Below are 18,835 nucleotides of genomic sequence, written 5' to 3' on the forward strand. Positions count from 1 at the left end.
CCTATAAGAGTAGATACAACATCTGCAGGGCATTTTATTCTCAACCTATTTGGGGATAATGAACATCATGACACAATGCTAATGCAAGAGATATATTCAGTGAATATGTTGAAAGAGAATGAAAATACTCAGCTGAAGCTTTTGCAAAAACTGCATAAGCAGTTTGGCCACAGGCCGAAGAAAGTATTTGTGAATCTACTAAAGTCTGCAGAGCAATGGGATCCAAAGTTCAGTACGATGATTGATAAGATAATTGATGGATGCGAGGGCTGCATACTCAGGAAGCGCAATCCCTACAGACCAGCAGTCAGTCTCCCAATGGCAAAGGATTTCAACCATATCATTACAATGGATTTAAAGAAATGTGATGACAAGCATTATGTGTTATATTTTGTAGACATGTTTACACGTTATACAGTGGGCTCATTGATATCGAATAAGAAACCAGAGACAATTGTTGCAAAACTGTTTTCGGATTGGATCAGATATTTTACAGCACCTGACATAATCCTAACAGATAACGGAGGGGAGTTTGTAAACGAACCAGTAAAGGAAGTATGTGCCATGCTAAACATTTACCATGCTACAACTGCTGCATGCAGTCCGTGGCAAAATGGGCATCAGTAAAAGGCCCATTACACATGTGATAACCTAGGTCAATGCTTAGAAAGAGATTATCCAGAAATGCCTTTAGAGCAAGTGATTGCTTGGGCCTGTGCAGTTAAGAACTCACTTACAAATGTTAATGGATACACAGCATTTGAGCTAACTTTTGGGAGAGCTCCAAGGTTACCAAGCATTATGACAGATCCTATTCCGGCTTCTCAGGTTGAACCAACAAGCAGAGCTTTGATTGAGAATATTAAAGCCATACATGGAACAAGAGCTGCTTTTGCCAAGGCAGAAAAATGTGAGAAGTTAAAACTAGCGCTAAGGTTAAAGATGAGAGCAGTGAATAGAGACTATAAACCTGGAGAACTGGTATGTTATAGGAGGGACAAAGATGACAAATGGCTAGGGCCAGCTAAGGTTATTTTCCAGGATGGAAAAGTGATCGGAATTAGAACTTCATCAGGCTATGTCAGGGTGAGTGCCAACAGGTTATGGCCTGCAGGACAAACGCTCTCAGAGAGAAGATGAACAATTGGAGAAGATCAAGAGAGGTGAGTTGTTAGAACAAAAACCAGCAGTGAAAGAAGCAAGAAAAGAATTCAAGATAGAGGAATCATCTGATGAAGAGATAGAGAACTTCCAAGAAGCAAGAGAGAAAGTTGTTGAAGAAGCTGATAAGGATACAGAGAATAATGCAGAGGCTGCAACAAATGAAGCCTCCACTGCTGATACAACAGTAACACCTATGGATATATCCAATACAACAGCAAATGCAAGTGAAAACTCTCAAACATTAGCAAGTCCTGAAAAGTTCAAGGCCAATCAAAGGATTGAATTTAAGGACAACGGAAAATGGGAAAGAGTTGTTGTTCTTGGACAAGCTGGCAAGAAAGTGGGCAAGTATAAGCATTGGTACAACGTACAGCTTGACTGTGGCAAGCAATTCTCAGCTGATTTCTCAAGGCAAGAAGTACGAAAAGAAACAGAGCCTAGGGTAGAAGATCAGGAGGAGGCTTATGAGAATTGACTTGACAATGGGAAAGAGATCACAGCAGAAGCAGATGACAACTTGGTGAGCCTGAATGAAGAACAAATACTCGCTACTTGGGTACATGAAGAAGTCTTGGCAGTAATGATGCCAAAAGAAATGAAAGATTCTGAGGAATGCAATGCAGCTAAAGAAGCAGAATTGCAGAAGTTGAAGGATTTTGACACCTATCAAGAAGTCAAGGATGAAGGTCAAAGTAGAATTACCACTACTTGGGTTCTTACTATGAAGGGCAAAGAAGTAAAAGCCAGACTGACAGCTAGAGGATTTCAAGAAGAAGATGAGCATCCAAAGGAATCTCCAACTATGCAAAAATACTCCTTGAGGATTCTTCTGGCTATTGCTTCAGCTAAAGGTTGGGCAATAGAAACTGTCAATGTGAAAAGTGCCTTTCTCCAAGGCACCCGTCTGGAAAGGAAAGTGTATGTCAAGCCACCAAAAAAAGCTAACAAAATTGATATTTTATGGCTTTTAAACAAATGTTTGTATGGTCTGAGAGATGCGAGTAGACAATGGTACATGAGGGTAGAAGATGTACTTACAAAGCTAGGTTTTAAAAAGTGCACTTATGATTCAGGATTGTTCTATCTGATGAAAGATGACGAACTGGAGGAGTTAGTTGGTCTGCATGTTGATGAGTTTTTGAACGCAGGAGGAGAACATTTCCATAACATCATACTGCCACAAATCTTGAATACATTTATGGTAGGAAAATCTGAACGTGGAAGTTTTAAGTACACTGGCTTCCAATTAAATCAGGACAAGAATGGTGTAACGTTGGATCAATCTGACATCTGACTATGTAGAAGGAATAACAATTCCGGTGCTAGACCCACAGAGACTGAAGCAGACAAAGGCAGAGATGACATTTGATGAGCTCTCTTTGCTGAGAAAGATGACAGAGCAATTGAATTGGACTGTTTGTTCTACTCGTCCAGATCTATCCTTCAATATGATTGCGTCATCATCATCATTGCCATTTATCTCTACTTTCCAGAGCATAGGCCACGCACAATGGTTCTCCATTTATCTTTGATTGGGCCTCAGTAGAGGCTTCACTGAAAGATGAAAAATTCTTCTTTCTCAGTTCCTCAAGGAATTCCCTCCTCCAGGTTGTTTTTGGTCTGCCTGGTTTCCTTTTTCCTGTGAAGGGGTCCCAAGTCAAGGCTTGATTGGTTAAATCAGCATGCCCTTTCCTTAGAGTTTGCCCCAACCATCTCCATTTTCTCTGTTTTATTGTCAGTTTGATGTCTGACATATCACTGCGCTCTAAGAGCTCAGCATTTGTGATCTTGTTTGGCCAAAAGATCTTGTGGATTCTCATAAGACATTTGTTGACATATGTCTGTAGCTTGGAGACCACTGCTGTGTTTAGGAACCAAGTTTCGGCCCCATACAGCAAAACAGAGAGAACATTTGACTTGAAAAGTCTTATCTTGGTCTTTATGGAGATGTTGTTAGAATTCCAAATTTTGTTCAAGCTGGCAAAGGCTGTTCTAGATTTGTTAATTCTAGCTTTAACGTCTGTCAAAGTGCCTCCAGCTTCATCAATTTTACTTCCAAGATACTCAAAGCAGTTAACATCCTAAGGAATTTGGTTTCCAATAGTTATTGGTTCTTGGGAGTTTGCATTTAATCTGAGTATTTTAGTTTTTGGAATATGTATTTCAAGTCCAACTTTCTTGGAAGTTTCAGCTATCATGTTAGTCCTTCTTTGCATTTGACTTCTATTGCTTGTTAACAAAGCAATATCATCAGCAAAGTCCAGATTTCCCAAATATTTGGGATTGCCAAATAACTGCCAGCGAATGCCATCATTGCTTTAACAGTTCTTCATGATCCAGTCAATGGCAAGGAGGAAAAGGAAGAAAGAGAGAAGGCATCCTTGTCTGACACCTGTTACAATCTCAAAAAAGGTTGATAGTTTACCTTTATACATAACATTTCCACCTCCTTTATGATAGATAGCTTTAATGATATTGATTATCTTTTCTGGAATGCCATAGTGTCGGCAGATCTTCCAGAGAGATTTCCTGTCTAAAGAATCAAATGCTTTTTTGTAGTCAATAAAGTTTACAAAAAGCTCAGAGTTCCATTCCTAGGATTGCTCCATGATGATTCTTAGAGGGGTTATCTGATCAATAGTGGAACGGTTTGGTCTAAATCCAGCCTGATTAGGTCTTAGCTTTTCATTAACCTTCTTCTTTATTCTATTAAGAAGAATCTTACTAAGGATACGACCAGGTACTGAAAGAAGCATTATCCCTCTGTAGTTTCCACATTGGGTAAAGTCTCCTTTTTTGGCCAGAATTGAGATATGTCCATTTTTCCAGTCCTCTGGGCATAACTCATCATTCCATATCTTAGTGATCAAAGGTAGGAATGCCTCAGCAGATGTGTCTAGGTCTGCTTTCATGACCTCAGCTGGGATGTTATCAGGTCCAGCGGCCTTGTTATTTTTCAAACTTTTAATGGCCTCTTTGATTTCCAATAGATTTGGCGCTCGACTGTCAATGTCAAGTGCATCTGAGGGTGGAATCTCAGTTTCTTCCTCTGGAACTGGAAGATTAAGCAGTTCAGTGAAATGCTCTGCCCATCTATTTAGAATATCCTCATCAGTTTTAAGGAGTGAACCATCCTTGTCCCTGATGTGTGATCCTGATTTGTGTACTTTACCTGCAATGCTCTTAGTAATCTCATAGACATCTTTCATTCTATTTTGATTAGCAGCATTTTCTGCTTGCAAGGCAAGGTTTTCCAAGTGTTCTTTTATGTCAATTCTGACACTTTTTTGGATTTCCCTGCTGAGCCTCTTATACAGGTCTTTATCTTCTGGAGATTTTCTAGAGAGTGTCTTTTGTCTTACCTCTCTTCTTTGATCCATGAGATCAATGGATCTTTGAGTGATCCACAGCTTTTGGTTAGCCTTTTTGAAACCTAATTTTTCTTGGCTAGTATCATTATAAACTTTTTTGATACCTTGCCAAATATCTTCCACTCCATCTTCCTCTTGAAGAGTCAGCAACTCAAATATATTCTTTAGAGTGAGCTTAAACTCTTGTAACTTTTCAGAGTTTTGAAGGGTTGTTAAATTATATTTCTTCCTGGGGTTAGGCTTTGTGTCCTGCTTTTTAAATCTAAGCCAAACTTTAGAAGATAGAAGATAATGGTCTGAATTAACATCAGGTCCTCTTTCAACCCTGACATCAAGGAGAGAACCTTTAAAACGTCTAGATATACATATGTGGTCTATCTGGTTAAAGGTTCTTTGATCTGGTGATCTCCAGGTGGCAGTATGAATCTTTTTGTGTTTAAAGATGGTTCCACCAATGACAAGTTTGTTTTCATTACAGAAACTTACAAGTCTATCACCATTGTCATTTTCCTTGCCATTACTTAAGCCTAGGCCATATCTGCCCATGACTTCTTCTAAATTCTCATTATTACTCCCCACTTGAGCATTGAAATCTCCTAGGAGCATGGTCAGATCCTTTTCTTTATGACTATTCTTAAATACAGAGTCAAGCTGGTCATAAAATTCGTTTTTGACCTCTGTATCTGCTTGTTCTGTAGGAGCATATGCTACTATAATTCTCAGTTTGATGTTTTTAACTGAGGATTTGAAATAAGCCTCCATAATTCTAGGACCATGGGGTTGCCAACTGATCATGGCCTGCTCTGCTTGCTTGGTCAGCATAAGAGCCACCCCTTGATTATTGCCTAGATCCTCATTCATATGGCCTGAGTATAGTATTTTCAAACCAGAATGATGTTTAAACTCTCCATTGTTTGTCCACCTTGATTCGGTGATAGCCAGGATGTCAACTTTGGCTTTTAGCATTTCTCGGCAAATGTTTTCTGTCTGGCCTGACTGAAACATTGTCTGAACATTCCAGGTGCAAATTTTTGCTGGTCTGCGGGAATTCAGAATCATCCGCCTGACTGGTCCGTTAGTGGTTTCCCAGCCAAACATCATATTGTTGTTTCCAACCTCTACTTCGTTCCTGAGCCCAAAGTTAAATTTGTCATTACTTTGTGCGGGTTGAACATAAGCAGGTTTTTTCTAGGGAAGGATTGTTAGCCCCACCCAAACCTCCTAGACTGGGGGAAGTGACCAGAATTCAGTCTGGCATCTACCCTAGGACCTTTCAAGCACAGTAGGACTCTTCTGGTGTAGCTCCCAGGGTCATTGATGCACGGTGCAGGATGAACGGCGTGCACGTACCTATTCTCCCATCCCAATATGATTGCGTGCTCAACACATTTCAAAGGAGGTATGGTTGCCGACTTGAAATATGCAAAGACCTCTTTGGTGAACTTGAAGAAGAATGATGCAGTGCTTCGTTTCTCGAATCTGGGCGACATAAGCAAGTGCGAGATCTGGTTGTTTGCAGATGCCTCGTATGGGAACTTAAATGGAGGTACTGACAGTACTCAAGGATATGTTTTGTTCTTGGTTAGACCAGAAGATGGCAGATGTGCTCCTATTGATTGGAGGGCAAACAAGATTGACAGAGTGGTAACATCCACTCTGGCGGCAGAAGCTATCAGTCTTACCAAAGGCCTTGATGCTGCAATTGCATTCAAGTGGACTCTTGAACAAATGCTTGGAAAGGAAGGCATAATACCAGTTAGAGCAATTATCGATAACAAAGACACATTTGAGAGTGTACACTCCACCACTGATGTGCAAGAAAGGAAATTAAGGAGAGAGATTGGTGTGTTCAAGCAGATGCTGAAACACGGAAATAGTTAAAATTCCTTAAAAATGTGTTTTTTTTGTGCTTTATTTAACAATTTATCATTCAAGTTTCATTACTAGTTCATTCAACAAGTAATTCAAAGTTTTTCCAAGGTAATAAAAACCTTTCAAAAATCTTTTATTTTGCTTACGTTAAATTGCACAAATTAGTAAACTTATTGCTTTTTTTTTGTCTGAATAGTGATAACGATCGTTTACAATTGATATAATTATTTTGCCAAGTTAAAATACTTGTTTTTAAAAATGATTTTTTTTTATGCTTGGTAATGTAAACCATAACTAGTTTATTTTCATCTAAATGAACTTTACAACCTATATAGAAATATTGCGTATATTAGTTTCCTGTTTTAATTTATTTTGACACAATAAAAAGTGTGAAAATAATGTAAGGTCATAAGTTTTCTTTTTAACATGATGATAAAGTGTTAAATTTCTAGTTTTGTCATGGCTGTGATGGATGTGTCCTTGGTCAAAGAGATCCAGTTGAAGGAGGGGACAACCCACACAATCATTTCTGACCAGGAAGAATTGGATGGATGGCCACAAGAGGTGACCTGGATTACCTGTGTGGAGAAGTCCGAGGTGCAGTTGCTGGACACCATCCAGGCGATAGTCCGTTGGGATACGCCGCAGCGGGTTAGCATACCTGGCTTACAGATGTTCTGTGGGGTGCTGCATGTCGACGCCATCTGTAGGCTGGTCGACACCATCATGAAGTGCTTTGCGGGGACCAAACACCAGGTTATTATACCTACGGTTCGGTTTGTACCCGCGGCCTTTATGTGGTGGGAGCAAGCGTTCGCCCTGAACAAATATATCTGGGCACAAGCTGTAGCCAATGGATGTGGAGTGCTTAATTTGCACAGAAACTTCATGGCCAGGCAGTCCCGTAGTTGGGTGGTGCATGGGCCATGCTACGCCGAATTCTGTGAGGATACGGGGCTGGGTGCCACACTCTTGACCAAAGGGATGAAGCGCTACGAGGCCAGGTTGCTGCGCTTGCATAGTGGTGGATTCGACCATGAATATCCGCCGACTGTGCCGTTGAACGATCAAATGCCTTTGGCATTGTGGTCGACGGCAGGATATTGCAACAGCCGCAGCTGCAGTGAGCTGTTAGAATCCCTGGGATATAAAATGGAAATCCCTAAGAGAGGGCATGCTGGGAAGAAGGTGGCTGAGCAGGAGCAGACGGTAAAGGGGGCAAAGGTGTCTCATGGGTCCAAAAGGAGGCAGTCTGTGTCTGTGGGGCTGGAACATGAGTCTGTAGGGCCTTCCAGGGCTAGCAGAGGAAGAGGTAGAGGTCGAGTTTCTCCCCATGACTCCATTGGAAATATTATTTCTACTTTTCAACTGGAGGAGGGGACGGTTAGCTCTATGATCCGCCAAATTGCTGACCTAAAGTTGTTGGTTCAGGTGTGGGAGGATGACCTTCAGAGAGCCAGGAAGGCTCTATTTCACTAAATGTCATATCTGACTTTTGGCAACAATGTGTCAGATTAGGTAGTTTCCTCAACTCTGACTCTATATCACTAAATGTCATATATGACTTTTGGTAACAATGTGTCAGATTAGATAATTTTCTCAACTCTGACTCTATGTCACTAAATGTCATATATGACTTTTGGCAACAATGTGTCAGATTAGGTAGTTTCCCCAACTCTGACTCTATGTCACTAAATGTCATATATGACTTTTGGTAACAATGTGTCAGATTAGGTAATTTTCTCAACTCTGACTCTATGTCACTAAATGTCATATATGACTTTAGGCAACAATGTGTCAGATTAGATATTTTTCTCAACTCTGACTCTATGTCACTAAATGTCATATCTGACTTTTGGCAACAATGTGTCAGATTAGGTACTTTTATCAACTCCGACTCTTTGTCACTAAATGTCATATCTGACTTTTGGCAACAATGTGTCAGATTAGGTAATTTTATCAACTCTGACTCTATGTCACTAAATGTCATATCTGACTTTTCGCAACAATGTGTCAGATTAGGTAATTTTATCAACTCCGACTCTATGTCACTAAATGTCATATCTGACATTTGGCAACAATGTGTCAGATTAGGTAATTTTCTCAACTCTGACTCTATGTCACTAAATGTCATATCTGACTTTTCTCAGGTGAGGGACGATGACCTTCAGAGAGCCAGGAAGGCTCTATTTCACTAAATGTCATATCTGACTTTTGGTAACAATGTGTCAGATTAGGTAATTTTCTCAACTCTGACTCTATGTCACTAAATGTCATATATGACTTTTGGCAACAATGTGTCAGATTAGGTAATTTTCTCAACTCTGACTCTATGTCACTAAATGTCATATCTGACTTTTGGCAACAATGTGTCAGATTAGGTAATTTCCCCAACTCTGACTCTATGTCACTAAATGTCATATCTGACTTTTGGCAACAATGTGTCAGATTAGGTAATTTTATCAACTCCGACTCTATGTCACTAAATGTCATATCTGACTTTTGGCAACAATGTGTCAGATTATGTAATTTTCTCAACTCTGACTCTATGTCACTAAATGTCATATCTGACTTTTCTCAGGTGTGGGAGGATGACCTTCAGAGAGCCAGGAAGGCTCTATTTCACTAAATGTCATATCTGACTTTTGGCAACAATGTGTCAGATTAGGTAGTTTCCTCAACTCTGACTCTATATCACTAAATGTCATATATGACTTTTGGTAACAATGTGTCAGATTAGGTAATTTTCTCAACTCTGACTCTATGTCACTAAATGTCATGTATGACCTTTGGCAACAATGTGTCAGATTAGGTAATTTCCCTAACTCTGACTCTTTGTCACTAAATGTCCCATATGACTTTTGGTGATATTGTGTCAGATTTGTTTGCATTTCCAAAAATGAGAAAATAACCTGACATAATTTCACTAAATTTCAGATTGAAATCTGAACTTTGGTAACAAAGAGTCATATTGAGACAGATTTAAATCTGAAATCTAGTGACTGGATTTCTAATCTGACCAAAAAGGGGTAAAAACTACTAGGGGACATTTGCGAATATATTGATACCATTAATTTGCCTCTTAGATAAAAAAGTATGTTTTTTTTTAATATTTTTCTCTTGCTACAAATCAAATTTCAAATTTGAGTCACCAAAAATGCTAAACTAATTTTTGCTCTAGAAGAATCAATTTTTGGAGTTAGAAAGTGCCTAATACCTCATTTTAATGGCCCGGCATTGCTTTATAATATACAGGTAATGACTTGGTTGTTTATAGAACAGCTGACGAAAATCGAGGTTTTGTGATAAACCCACTTTTGTTGTTGGTCCATAAATGATATTTTTTTCCCAATTTTTTTGGCTGTAAAGAAGCTTTATATATTCATATAACATCCAACTAAATTTGACTTTTGGTATTTTATTTATAACATCACCAAAGGGAATTGAATTTTGGAAAAAAAATATCAATTTATATTTTAAACTGCTCTGCATTGTTCTTGTTTCTAAAAAATATTTATATTATTAAAAAGAGAATTATTTAACGCTTCTATAGGTATGTTTATTATTTTTCTAGACTTAATATAACTATAATTACACCATTTTAAAGTTAGACATCATAACATATTAACACAATTATTGAATTGGTCTGTATTATTAAGCTGGCAACCCTTAAAACAGCTGCATTTCATTATCCTATTATATAAAGTAGTAAGCTTTTTTGTCTTCAGCTTAAGATTTCAGGAATATCCAGGGGGAGGTGCTTGTAAAAGGGTAATTTTTTCAGGGATGGGGTAATCACCCCCCTTTTTATATTATGGAGGGTATAAACCCAGCCTTTTAAATTTTTTTTAATAGGAGTAAAGAAAATCCTGAAAACTTACAAATCTAGGAATCAAACTAGCACCCCAACCAATAATCAGTTCCATGCCAAATGTAGTAGTGGAAATACATTGGAGGGACAAACGCATGAGTCCCAAACGTCAGAGTTGAACAAATGCAGGAGTAAGACAAACGTCGGAGTGGACAAACGCAAGATTTTTAGGATAAACGTCGGAATGGACAAACACAGGAGTCCCAAACTTTTTTTTCAATTTTAATTTTTTTTATACAAACACAGCCCCCCCCCCCCTCCCCCCCTTCGTCCCGTTACTTTTCTTAGTTAGGATAGGTTAGGTTATAGGCTAGGGGGCCGAGCGCTGCAGCCATAGTCATTATTTTGTAGACAGGGGTATAAAAAATTTCAAATTGTAATATTATTAAAATAGCAGACACTCCTAGGTTTTATTTAAGCAATGTCCACTCCAATGTTTTCCACTCCGACGTTTGTCCACCTCGATGTTTGTCCACTCTGAGGTTTGTCCCATTCTTACGTTTGTCCACTCCGATGTTTGGGACTCCTACATTTGTCCACTCCGACATTTGGGACTCCTACGTTTGAGGTAGAACCCCAATAAGTAAATCTCAATAAAACTTGATAAAATTATGCAGAATAACAAAGTATTCAATCCCTGAATTCCAACCATCTATCTTGAATAGGAGTAGAGAAAATCATGAAAACTTTAAATGTAGGAATTGCTATAGCCCACCCCAGTTTTTTGACAAATCCTAATGAAACTTGATGAAAATATGGAGTATTGATAGAGAGAGAGAATATTTAATCCATGAAAATTTAAGTCTTCTATCTTTTATAGAAGCTGAGAAAATCACGTTTTACCCTTTCTGTCTCAGACAGACATACCAATGGACAGACGTACAGATGAATGTACAGACAACGGACGGACAAATATTTTGAATTATATAGTAGCTTCCCTACTAAAAAACTAAATAGGATAATTGTTGTACACAAATTGCAATATCTAAATTTGGGCATCCCCATGTTCATTTTGTGGGGTAATCTTTATATCATAGAGGCAAGGACGTCAAAGCATTTTATATTTTTTTTTGGGGGGGGGGAGGGGAAGGTTAAAAATTAAAAATTTAAAATTATGGGGTTGCCCCAAATTAATTAATAACCCTTAACCCACTACCCCCCCCCCCCACCTGGACGTCCCTTTACATAAAGTAATGATTATAAAGTTGCTAAGTACCTTACTGCTACAAAAATCATCTTCCAACATTTAAGATTAATTCTAATACGCCTGAATTAACAAAAAGAGCTAACCATGGCGAGGATATACACATCCTAATTATAAAAATGTTTTGCTTTTTAAAATTGTAAATCAATTATTCAGGAATCGTTTTACTTTGTTTGTTTACTAGCAGCTGCGCTCCAAGCATCTAGGAGCTCTGTAATTAAAGGAGTAAGGAAATTAGTAAAATAACCTTATACTTTATCAAAATCTTAAGCTACAGACAAAAAAGCTTACTACTTCATATAATATGTATTAATTTGTAAAACTGCAAATGATAAAATATGACCTATTTTTTTCTCTTTAAAGATTCTCTTTAAACACCTCCCTTTTTTTATATAAAAATGCTAATTCCCCCCGAACCCCAAGAGGATATAAGCAGTAAAAAAACCCTGCAGGGGGCACAATTTTCTAACACTTCTTTCTTATTTAGTCTTTTAAAAGGATTCAAAATGCATGGAAATATATATATTTTTTTTAACTCTTATTTTATACATCTTAATTGGAACTGATGATCTATTTTTATAGAGAAACATATGTATTCCATTAATATAAAGTTAAAAAATAAAGTGTGTTTATACATATAAAAATTACTTTATATAATAGGATAATGACATGCAGCTGTTTTAAGGGTTGCCAGCTAAATAATACAGACCAATTCAATAATTGTGTTAATATGTTATGATGTATAACTTTAAAATGGTGTAATTATAGTTATATTTATCCTAGAAAAATAATAAACATACCTATAGAAGAGTTAAATAATTCTCTTTTTAGTAATATAAATATTTTTTAGAAACAAGAACAAGAACAATCAATAGCAGTGTAAAATATAAATTGATATTTTTTTTCCAAAATTCAATTCCCTCTGGTGATGTTATAAATAAAATACCAAAAGTCAAATTTAGGTGGATGTTATATGAATACATAAAGCTTCTTTACAGCCAAAAAAATTGGGGAAAAAAATATCAGTTATGGAGCAACAACAAAAGTGGGTTTATCACAAAACCTCGATTTTTTAGTCAGCTGTTCTATAAACAACCAAGTCATTACCTGTATATTATAAAGCAATGCCAGGCGATTAAAATGAGGTATTAGGCACTTTCTAACTCCAAAAATTGATTCTTCTAGAGCAAAAATTAGTTTAGCATTTTTGGTGACTCAAATTTGAAATTTGATTTGTAGCAAGAGAAACATATTAAAAAAACATACTTTTTTTATCTAAGAGGCAAATTAATGGTAACAATGTATTTGCAAATGTCTTATATACAGTTTAATACACTTTTAAGTCCATTATTTTTGGGCTGATAAGATTGATTTCATCTCAGTCAAATGGCTGTTGCGACCTCCTCTGTCTGCTGCAAAAGGGGTAATACAAGTGGCTGTGCCACAAACACATGCTGCACTGTGTGCAAAAAAACCTTGAAAAAATTTAATTATTTGATGCGGCCGGCAATTGTCTCTGACCACTTTAGAGAGTAGTAAGGGATGGCCGTTGTGGTTATATGGGTACCTTTAGATTTATGCTAGCCCCTCTTTTTAAATTTTTAAAAACCCTTTCCTTCCTGTATCCTAAGTGGGAATCGAACCATTTGTGATTTTCTGGTAAGCAACCCACTAGTGTTCACATACAATTTCCCTATTTTTAGTATTTTACACAAAAATGGAGAAAAAAAACTTCGAGGATTTTCCCAAAAAGGGCTCTATAATAAATTTGATTTTCACTTTTTCCAGTATGTCAAGACATCTGACTTTAAGGCTGTGCAAACCACTTAAATGGGTATTTTCAAAAATCTGGAATATTTTTAGCCTACCTGTCTTATGTTTAACAGTTTGAATATTGTTCTTATTATTATTTTTATAGGATAGCTATAATGATCAGCATTATAGTTTTCAGCCTAAGTTGGAGATATGGAGTTCTCATATCAACTATTTCCATGTGCTTTATTGTGATTATTATTCCTACACTGACCATGTTGTGCAATGGTAAACAATGCTGTAGTCACAAAACTTCTTTTGCTGACCATTCAATTCTGTTCATACCTGTACCATCATTTCAACCAACCAATGCTGATGAGAAAATCCAGAAGTCCAGAATGAAAAACAAAGCAATTGTTTCCATTCTGATTGTATTGATGTTGTCACTGCAATTTCTGATTACACAGGAAGTCATTCCGTTTATTCCACCAGCCATGTGGTAAGATTGTAACTTTTTTACTGAATGGTCTCATTATTAGTATAAAAGCTGCTTTATAATTCTAAATGTCTGTCTGTTAGACACAAAGTGGAGGAAAGATAAATTTCCTGGCACCCTAGCCCAAAACCTAACCTAAACTAATAGTAAAAAAATTTTTTGGCAATTGAGATAAAATCAATCTTATTAGACGTTCACTCAAAGCCCAAAAATAATGGACTTAAAAGTGTATTAAACTGTATATAAGACATTTGCGAATAAATTGATACCATTAATTTGCCTCTTAGATAGAAAAAAGTATGTGTTTTTAATATTTTTCTCTTGCTTCAAATCAAATTTCAAATTTGAGTCACCAAAAATGCTAAACTAATTTTTGCTCTAGAAGAATCAATTTTTGGAGTTATAAAGTGCTTAACACCTCATTTTAATTGCCTGACATTGCTTTATAATATACATGTAATGACTTGGTTGTTTATAGAACAGCTGACTAAAAAATCGAGGTTTTGTGATAAACCCACTTTTGTTGTTGCTCCATAAATGATATTTTTTTCCTCAATATTTTGGCTGTAAAGAAGCTTTATGTATTCATATAACATCCACCTAAATTTGACTTTTGGTATTTTATTTATAACATCACCAGAGGGAATTGAATTTTGGAAAAAAAATATCAATTTATATTTTACACTGCTATGCATTGTTCTTGTTCTTGTTTCTAAAAAAAATTATATATTATTAAAAAGAGAATTATTTAACGCTTCTATAGGTATGTTTATCATTTTTCTAGGCTTAATATAACTATAATTACACCATTTTAAAGTTAGACATCATAACATATTAACACAATTATTGAATCAGTCTGTATTATTAAGCCGGCAACTCTTAAAACAGCTGCATTTCATTATCCTATTATATAAAGTAGTAATCTTTTTTGTCTTCAGCTTAAGATTTCGACAATTACAGTACCTATTGAGTTCTGTGTTTTATGGATGCTTCCTATAGGACCCTGGATAGTTTTGGAATTTTGAAAAAAATATAAATTTATATTTTACACTGCTATGCATTGTTCTCGTTCTTGTTTCTAAAAAATATTTTTATAATTAAAAAGAGAATTATTTAATGCTTCTATAGGTATGTTAATCATTTTTCTAGTCCAAATATAACTATAATTTCAGCATTTTTTAAACATCATTATATTCAAGTTATTGTAATTTTTAAATAAAATATCAATATCAAGAACTATTGGAACAATTTTTACCATGCAAAACAAGGTGTTATAAAGTGTAGGATCCCTCACAATATCTATCTGTCTGTCTATAATGCATTACACATGTAATGCTAATAGAGAGGATGCTATAAGAGTGCTCTTATAATGTGAACTTCTCATAATTGAATGGGCTTCCTGAAACCAGAGACCATAAAGTTGGCCTAGTCACTACAAGGGGGAGTGAAGGAGTATCCAGGGGGAGGTGCTTGTAAAAGGGTAATTTTTTTAGGGATGGGGGTAATCACCCCCCTTAATATATTATGGGGGGTATAAACCCAGCCTTTTAAATTTTTTTTAATAGGAGTAAAGAAAATCCTTAAAACTTACAAATCTAGGAATCAAACTAGCACCCCAACCAATAATCGGTTCCATGCCAAATGTAGGAGTGGAAAAACATTGAAGGGACAAATGCATGAGTCCCAAACGTCAGAGTGGAACAAACGCAGGAGTGGGACAAACGTTGGAGTGGACAAACGCAGGATTTTTGGGACAAACGTCGGAGTGGACAAACACAGGAGTCCCAAACTTTTTTTTCAATTTTAAATTTTTTTTATACAAACACAGCCCCCCCTACCTTCGTCCCGTTACTTTTCTTAGTTAGGTTAGGTTAGGATATAGGCTAGGGGGCTTAGTCATTATTTTGTAGACAGGGGTATAAAAAATTTCAAAATTGTAATATTATTAAAATAGTAGACACTCCTAGGTTTTATTTAAGCAATGTCCACTCCAATGTTTTCCACTCTGACGTTTGTCCACCATGATGTTTGTCCACTCTGATGTTTGTCCCATTCTTACGTTTGTCCCATTCTTACGTTTGTCCACTCCGATGTTTGGGACTCCTGCATTTGTCCACTCTGATTTTTGGGACTCCTATGTTTGAGGTAGAACCCCAATAAGTAAATCTCAATAAAACTTGATAAAATTATGCAAAATATCAAAGTATTCAATCCCTGAATTTCAACCATCTATCTTGAATAGGAGTAGAGAAAATCATGAAAACTTGAATTGTAGGAATCGATATAGCCCACCCCAGTTTTTTGGCAAATCCTAATGAAACTTGATGAAAATATGGAGTATTGATAGAGAGAGAGAATATTCAATCCATGAAAATTTAAGCCTTCTATCTTTTATAGAAGCCGAGAAAATCTTGTTTTCCCCTTTCTGTCTCAGACAGACAGACATACCAATGGACAGACATACAGATGAATGGACAGACAATGGACGGACAAATATTTTGAATTATAGAGTAGCTTCACTACTAAAAAACTAAATAGGATAATTGTTGTACACAAATTGATTTCAGTATGTTTTAACCCATTAGTGACGAACTGGCTTTTAACGCCCGGTTCCAGAAAATGCCAAAAAAAAACGGTTCTCAGATTCAGGATTGCATCATTCTCAGTATGAATCCCCCCTCTACTACCCTGGTTTTCATTTCCCCCTGGAGCAGGCAGTTTTGCTCACTTCCGTTTGCCGGTATAGCTCAACAAAATTTGAAAACCAAGGAAAAAGAGGTGATTTTAAAATACAAATTCGGAGTGAACAAATGCAGGAGTCCCAAACATCGGAGTGGACAAACGTAAGAATGGGACAAACGTCAGAGTGGACAAACATCAAGGTGGACAAACATCAGAGTGGAAAACATTGGAGTGGACATTGCTTAAATAAAACCTAGGAGTGTCTACTATTTTAATAATATTACAATTTTGAAATTTTTTATACCCCTGTCTACAAAATAATGACTATGGCTGCAGTGCTAAGCCCCCTAGCCTATATCCTAACCTAACCTAACTAAGAAAAGTAACGAGACGAAGGTAGGGTGGGCTGTGTTTGTAAAAAAAAGTTTGGGACTCCTGTGTTTGTCCACTCCAACGTTTGTCCCAAAAATCCTGCGTTTGTCCACTCCAACGTTTGTCCCACTCCTGCATTTGTTCCACTCTGACGTTTGGGACTCATGCATTTGTCCCTTCAATGTTTTTCCACTCCTACATTTGGCATGGAACCGATTATTGGTTGGGGTGCTAGTTTGATTCCTAGATTTGTAAGTTTTAAGGATTTTCTTTACTCCTATTAAAAAAAATTTAAAAGGCTGGGTTTATACCCCCCATAATATTTTAAGGGGGTTATTACCCCCATCCCTAAAAAAATTACCCTTTTACAAGCACCTCCCCCTGGATACTCCTGCACTCCCCCTTGTAGTGACTAGGCCAACTTTATGGTCTCTGGTTTCAGGAAGCCCATTCAATTATGAGAAGTTCACATTATAAGAGCACTCTTATAGCATCCTCTCTATTAGCATTACATGTGTAATGCATTATAGACAGACAGATAGATATTGTGAGGGATCCTACACTTTATAACACCTTGTTTTGCATGGTAAAAATTGTTCCAATAGTTCTTGATATTGATATTTTATTTAAAAATTACAATAACTTGAATATAATGATGTTTAAAAAATGCTGAAATTATAGTTATATTTAGACTAGAAAAATGATTAACATACCTATAGAAGCATTAAATAATTCTCTTTTTAATTATAAAAATATTTTTTAGAAACAAGAACAAGAACAATGCATAGCAGTGTAAAATATAAATTGATATTTTTTTTTAAATTCCAAAACTATCCAGGGTCCTATAGGAAGCATCCATAAAACACAGAACTCAATAGGTACTGTAATTGTCAAAATCTTAAGCTGAAGACAAAAAAGATTACTACTTTATATAATAGGATAATGAAATGCAGCTGTTTTAAGAGTTGCTGGCTTAATAATACAGACCGATTCAATAATTGTGTTAATATGTTGACGTGTAGCAATAGCAAGAATAAACAGCTAAATATTCTAATAAAGTGTATTAATTCAAGACAAGTTAAACATGCAATAATAATATTAAATATAATAGCAAGTATTCACTGTTAGGTTCGTGCCGAGTTGCAGAGCAAAGACTTGCTCCGAAACGGGTGACACAAGAACTGACTGCTAATATACAAAATACATATAATGCTCTCAAGACAGGAAGAAAGGGACTATACATCACATTTCTCCCCGGCTTTAACATGAACATAAATTTCGAAACTGTAACATTACAGATTGAATATAACAATATGTTTATTACATGTTAATTATCAAATATATTATAAATAGCATTGAATGCTTATTAAATAGATAATAATTGATCTGGTATGACACCTGCCATAATTTTTATTTTTTTTTTTTTATTTTATTTCCAGATCTTTCAACATTTCATATACATTTTTTTTCTTTTTGTTTTGGTTCCTTAGAACTCTTTTATGTTTTTTTTTCTCTTTTTTTATATTTTTTTAAAAAAAACATTGATTAACATATAATCATTGAGAAATGCATTGATTAACATATAATGCATTGATTAACATATAAACATTGGAAATGCATTGATTAACATAGTTATTATAAATGCATGATAAATAAAAACACTGATTAACATATAACCATCAGAATGCATTGATTTAAAAACATGTCATTAGAGATGCATTGTTATAAAAGCATTAATATTAAACCTTTCGAGACTACTACTGCCTCAACAAATACTTAAACATTAATACATAAAAATAAAATAAAATATGAATTAATACACAGTAAAACTATAATTATTCTTGATCATAATATTCATTTTCTTTTGCCAGATTTTTCTTGATAATAGTAGTATCATTCATATCCATCAATCCATCATTATCCATCAATCCACCAACATCTCACAAATGATATAACCATACCAACCATAGTAGTATCATTCATATCCATCAATCCATCATTATCCATCAATCCATCAACATCTCACAAATGACATAACCATACCAATGCTA

At 35.9% G+C, this 18,835-nt stretch overlaps 1 protein-coding gene across 1 annotated transcript in view; it reads left to right on the top strand.

Moving 5' to 3' along the window:
• The window catches only part of LOC145307010 (uncharacterized), an 81,602-nt gene that overhangs the window by 35,163 nt on the left and 27,604 nt on the right, over positions 1–18,835 (top strand). The window contains exon 13 of the mRNA XM_080149349.1: positions 13,401–13,733. Within this exon, the coding sequence (XP_080005475.1) occupies positions 13,401–13,733 (333 nt within the window). The remainder of the gene's footprint in view (positions 1–13,400; positions 13,734–18,835) is intronic.

This window comes from Acartia tonsa, chromosome 15 (assembly GCF_053477335.1).
Source record: "Acartia tonsa isolate MP-2025a chromosome 15, ASM5347733v1, whole genome shotgun sequence".
Lineage (NCBI taxonomy): Eukaryota > Metazoa > Arthropoda > Copepoda > Calanoida > Acartiidae > Acartia > Acartia tonsa.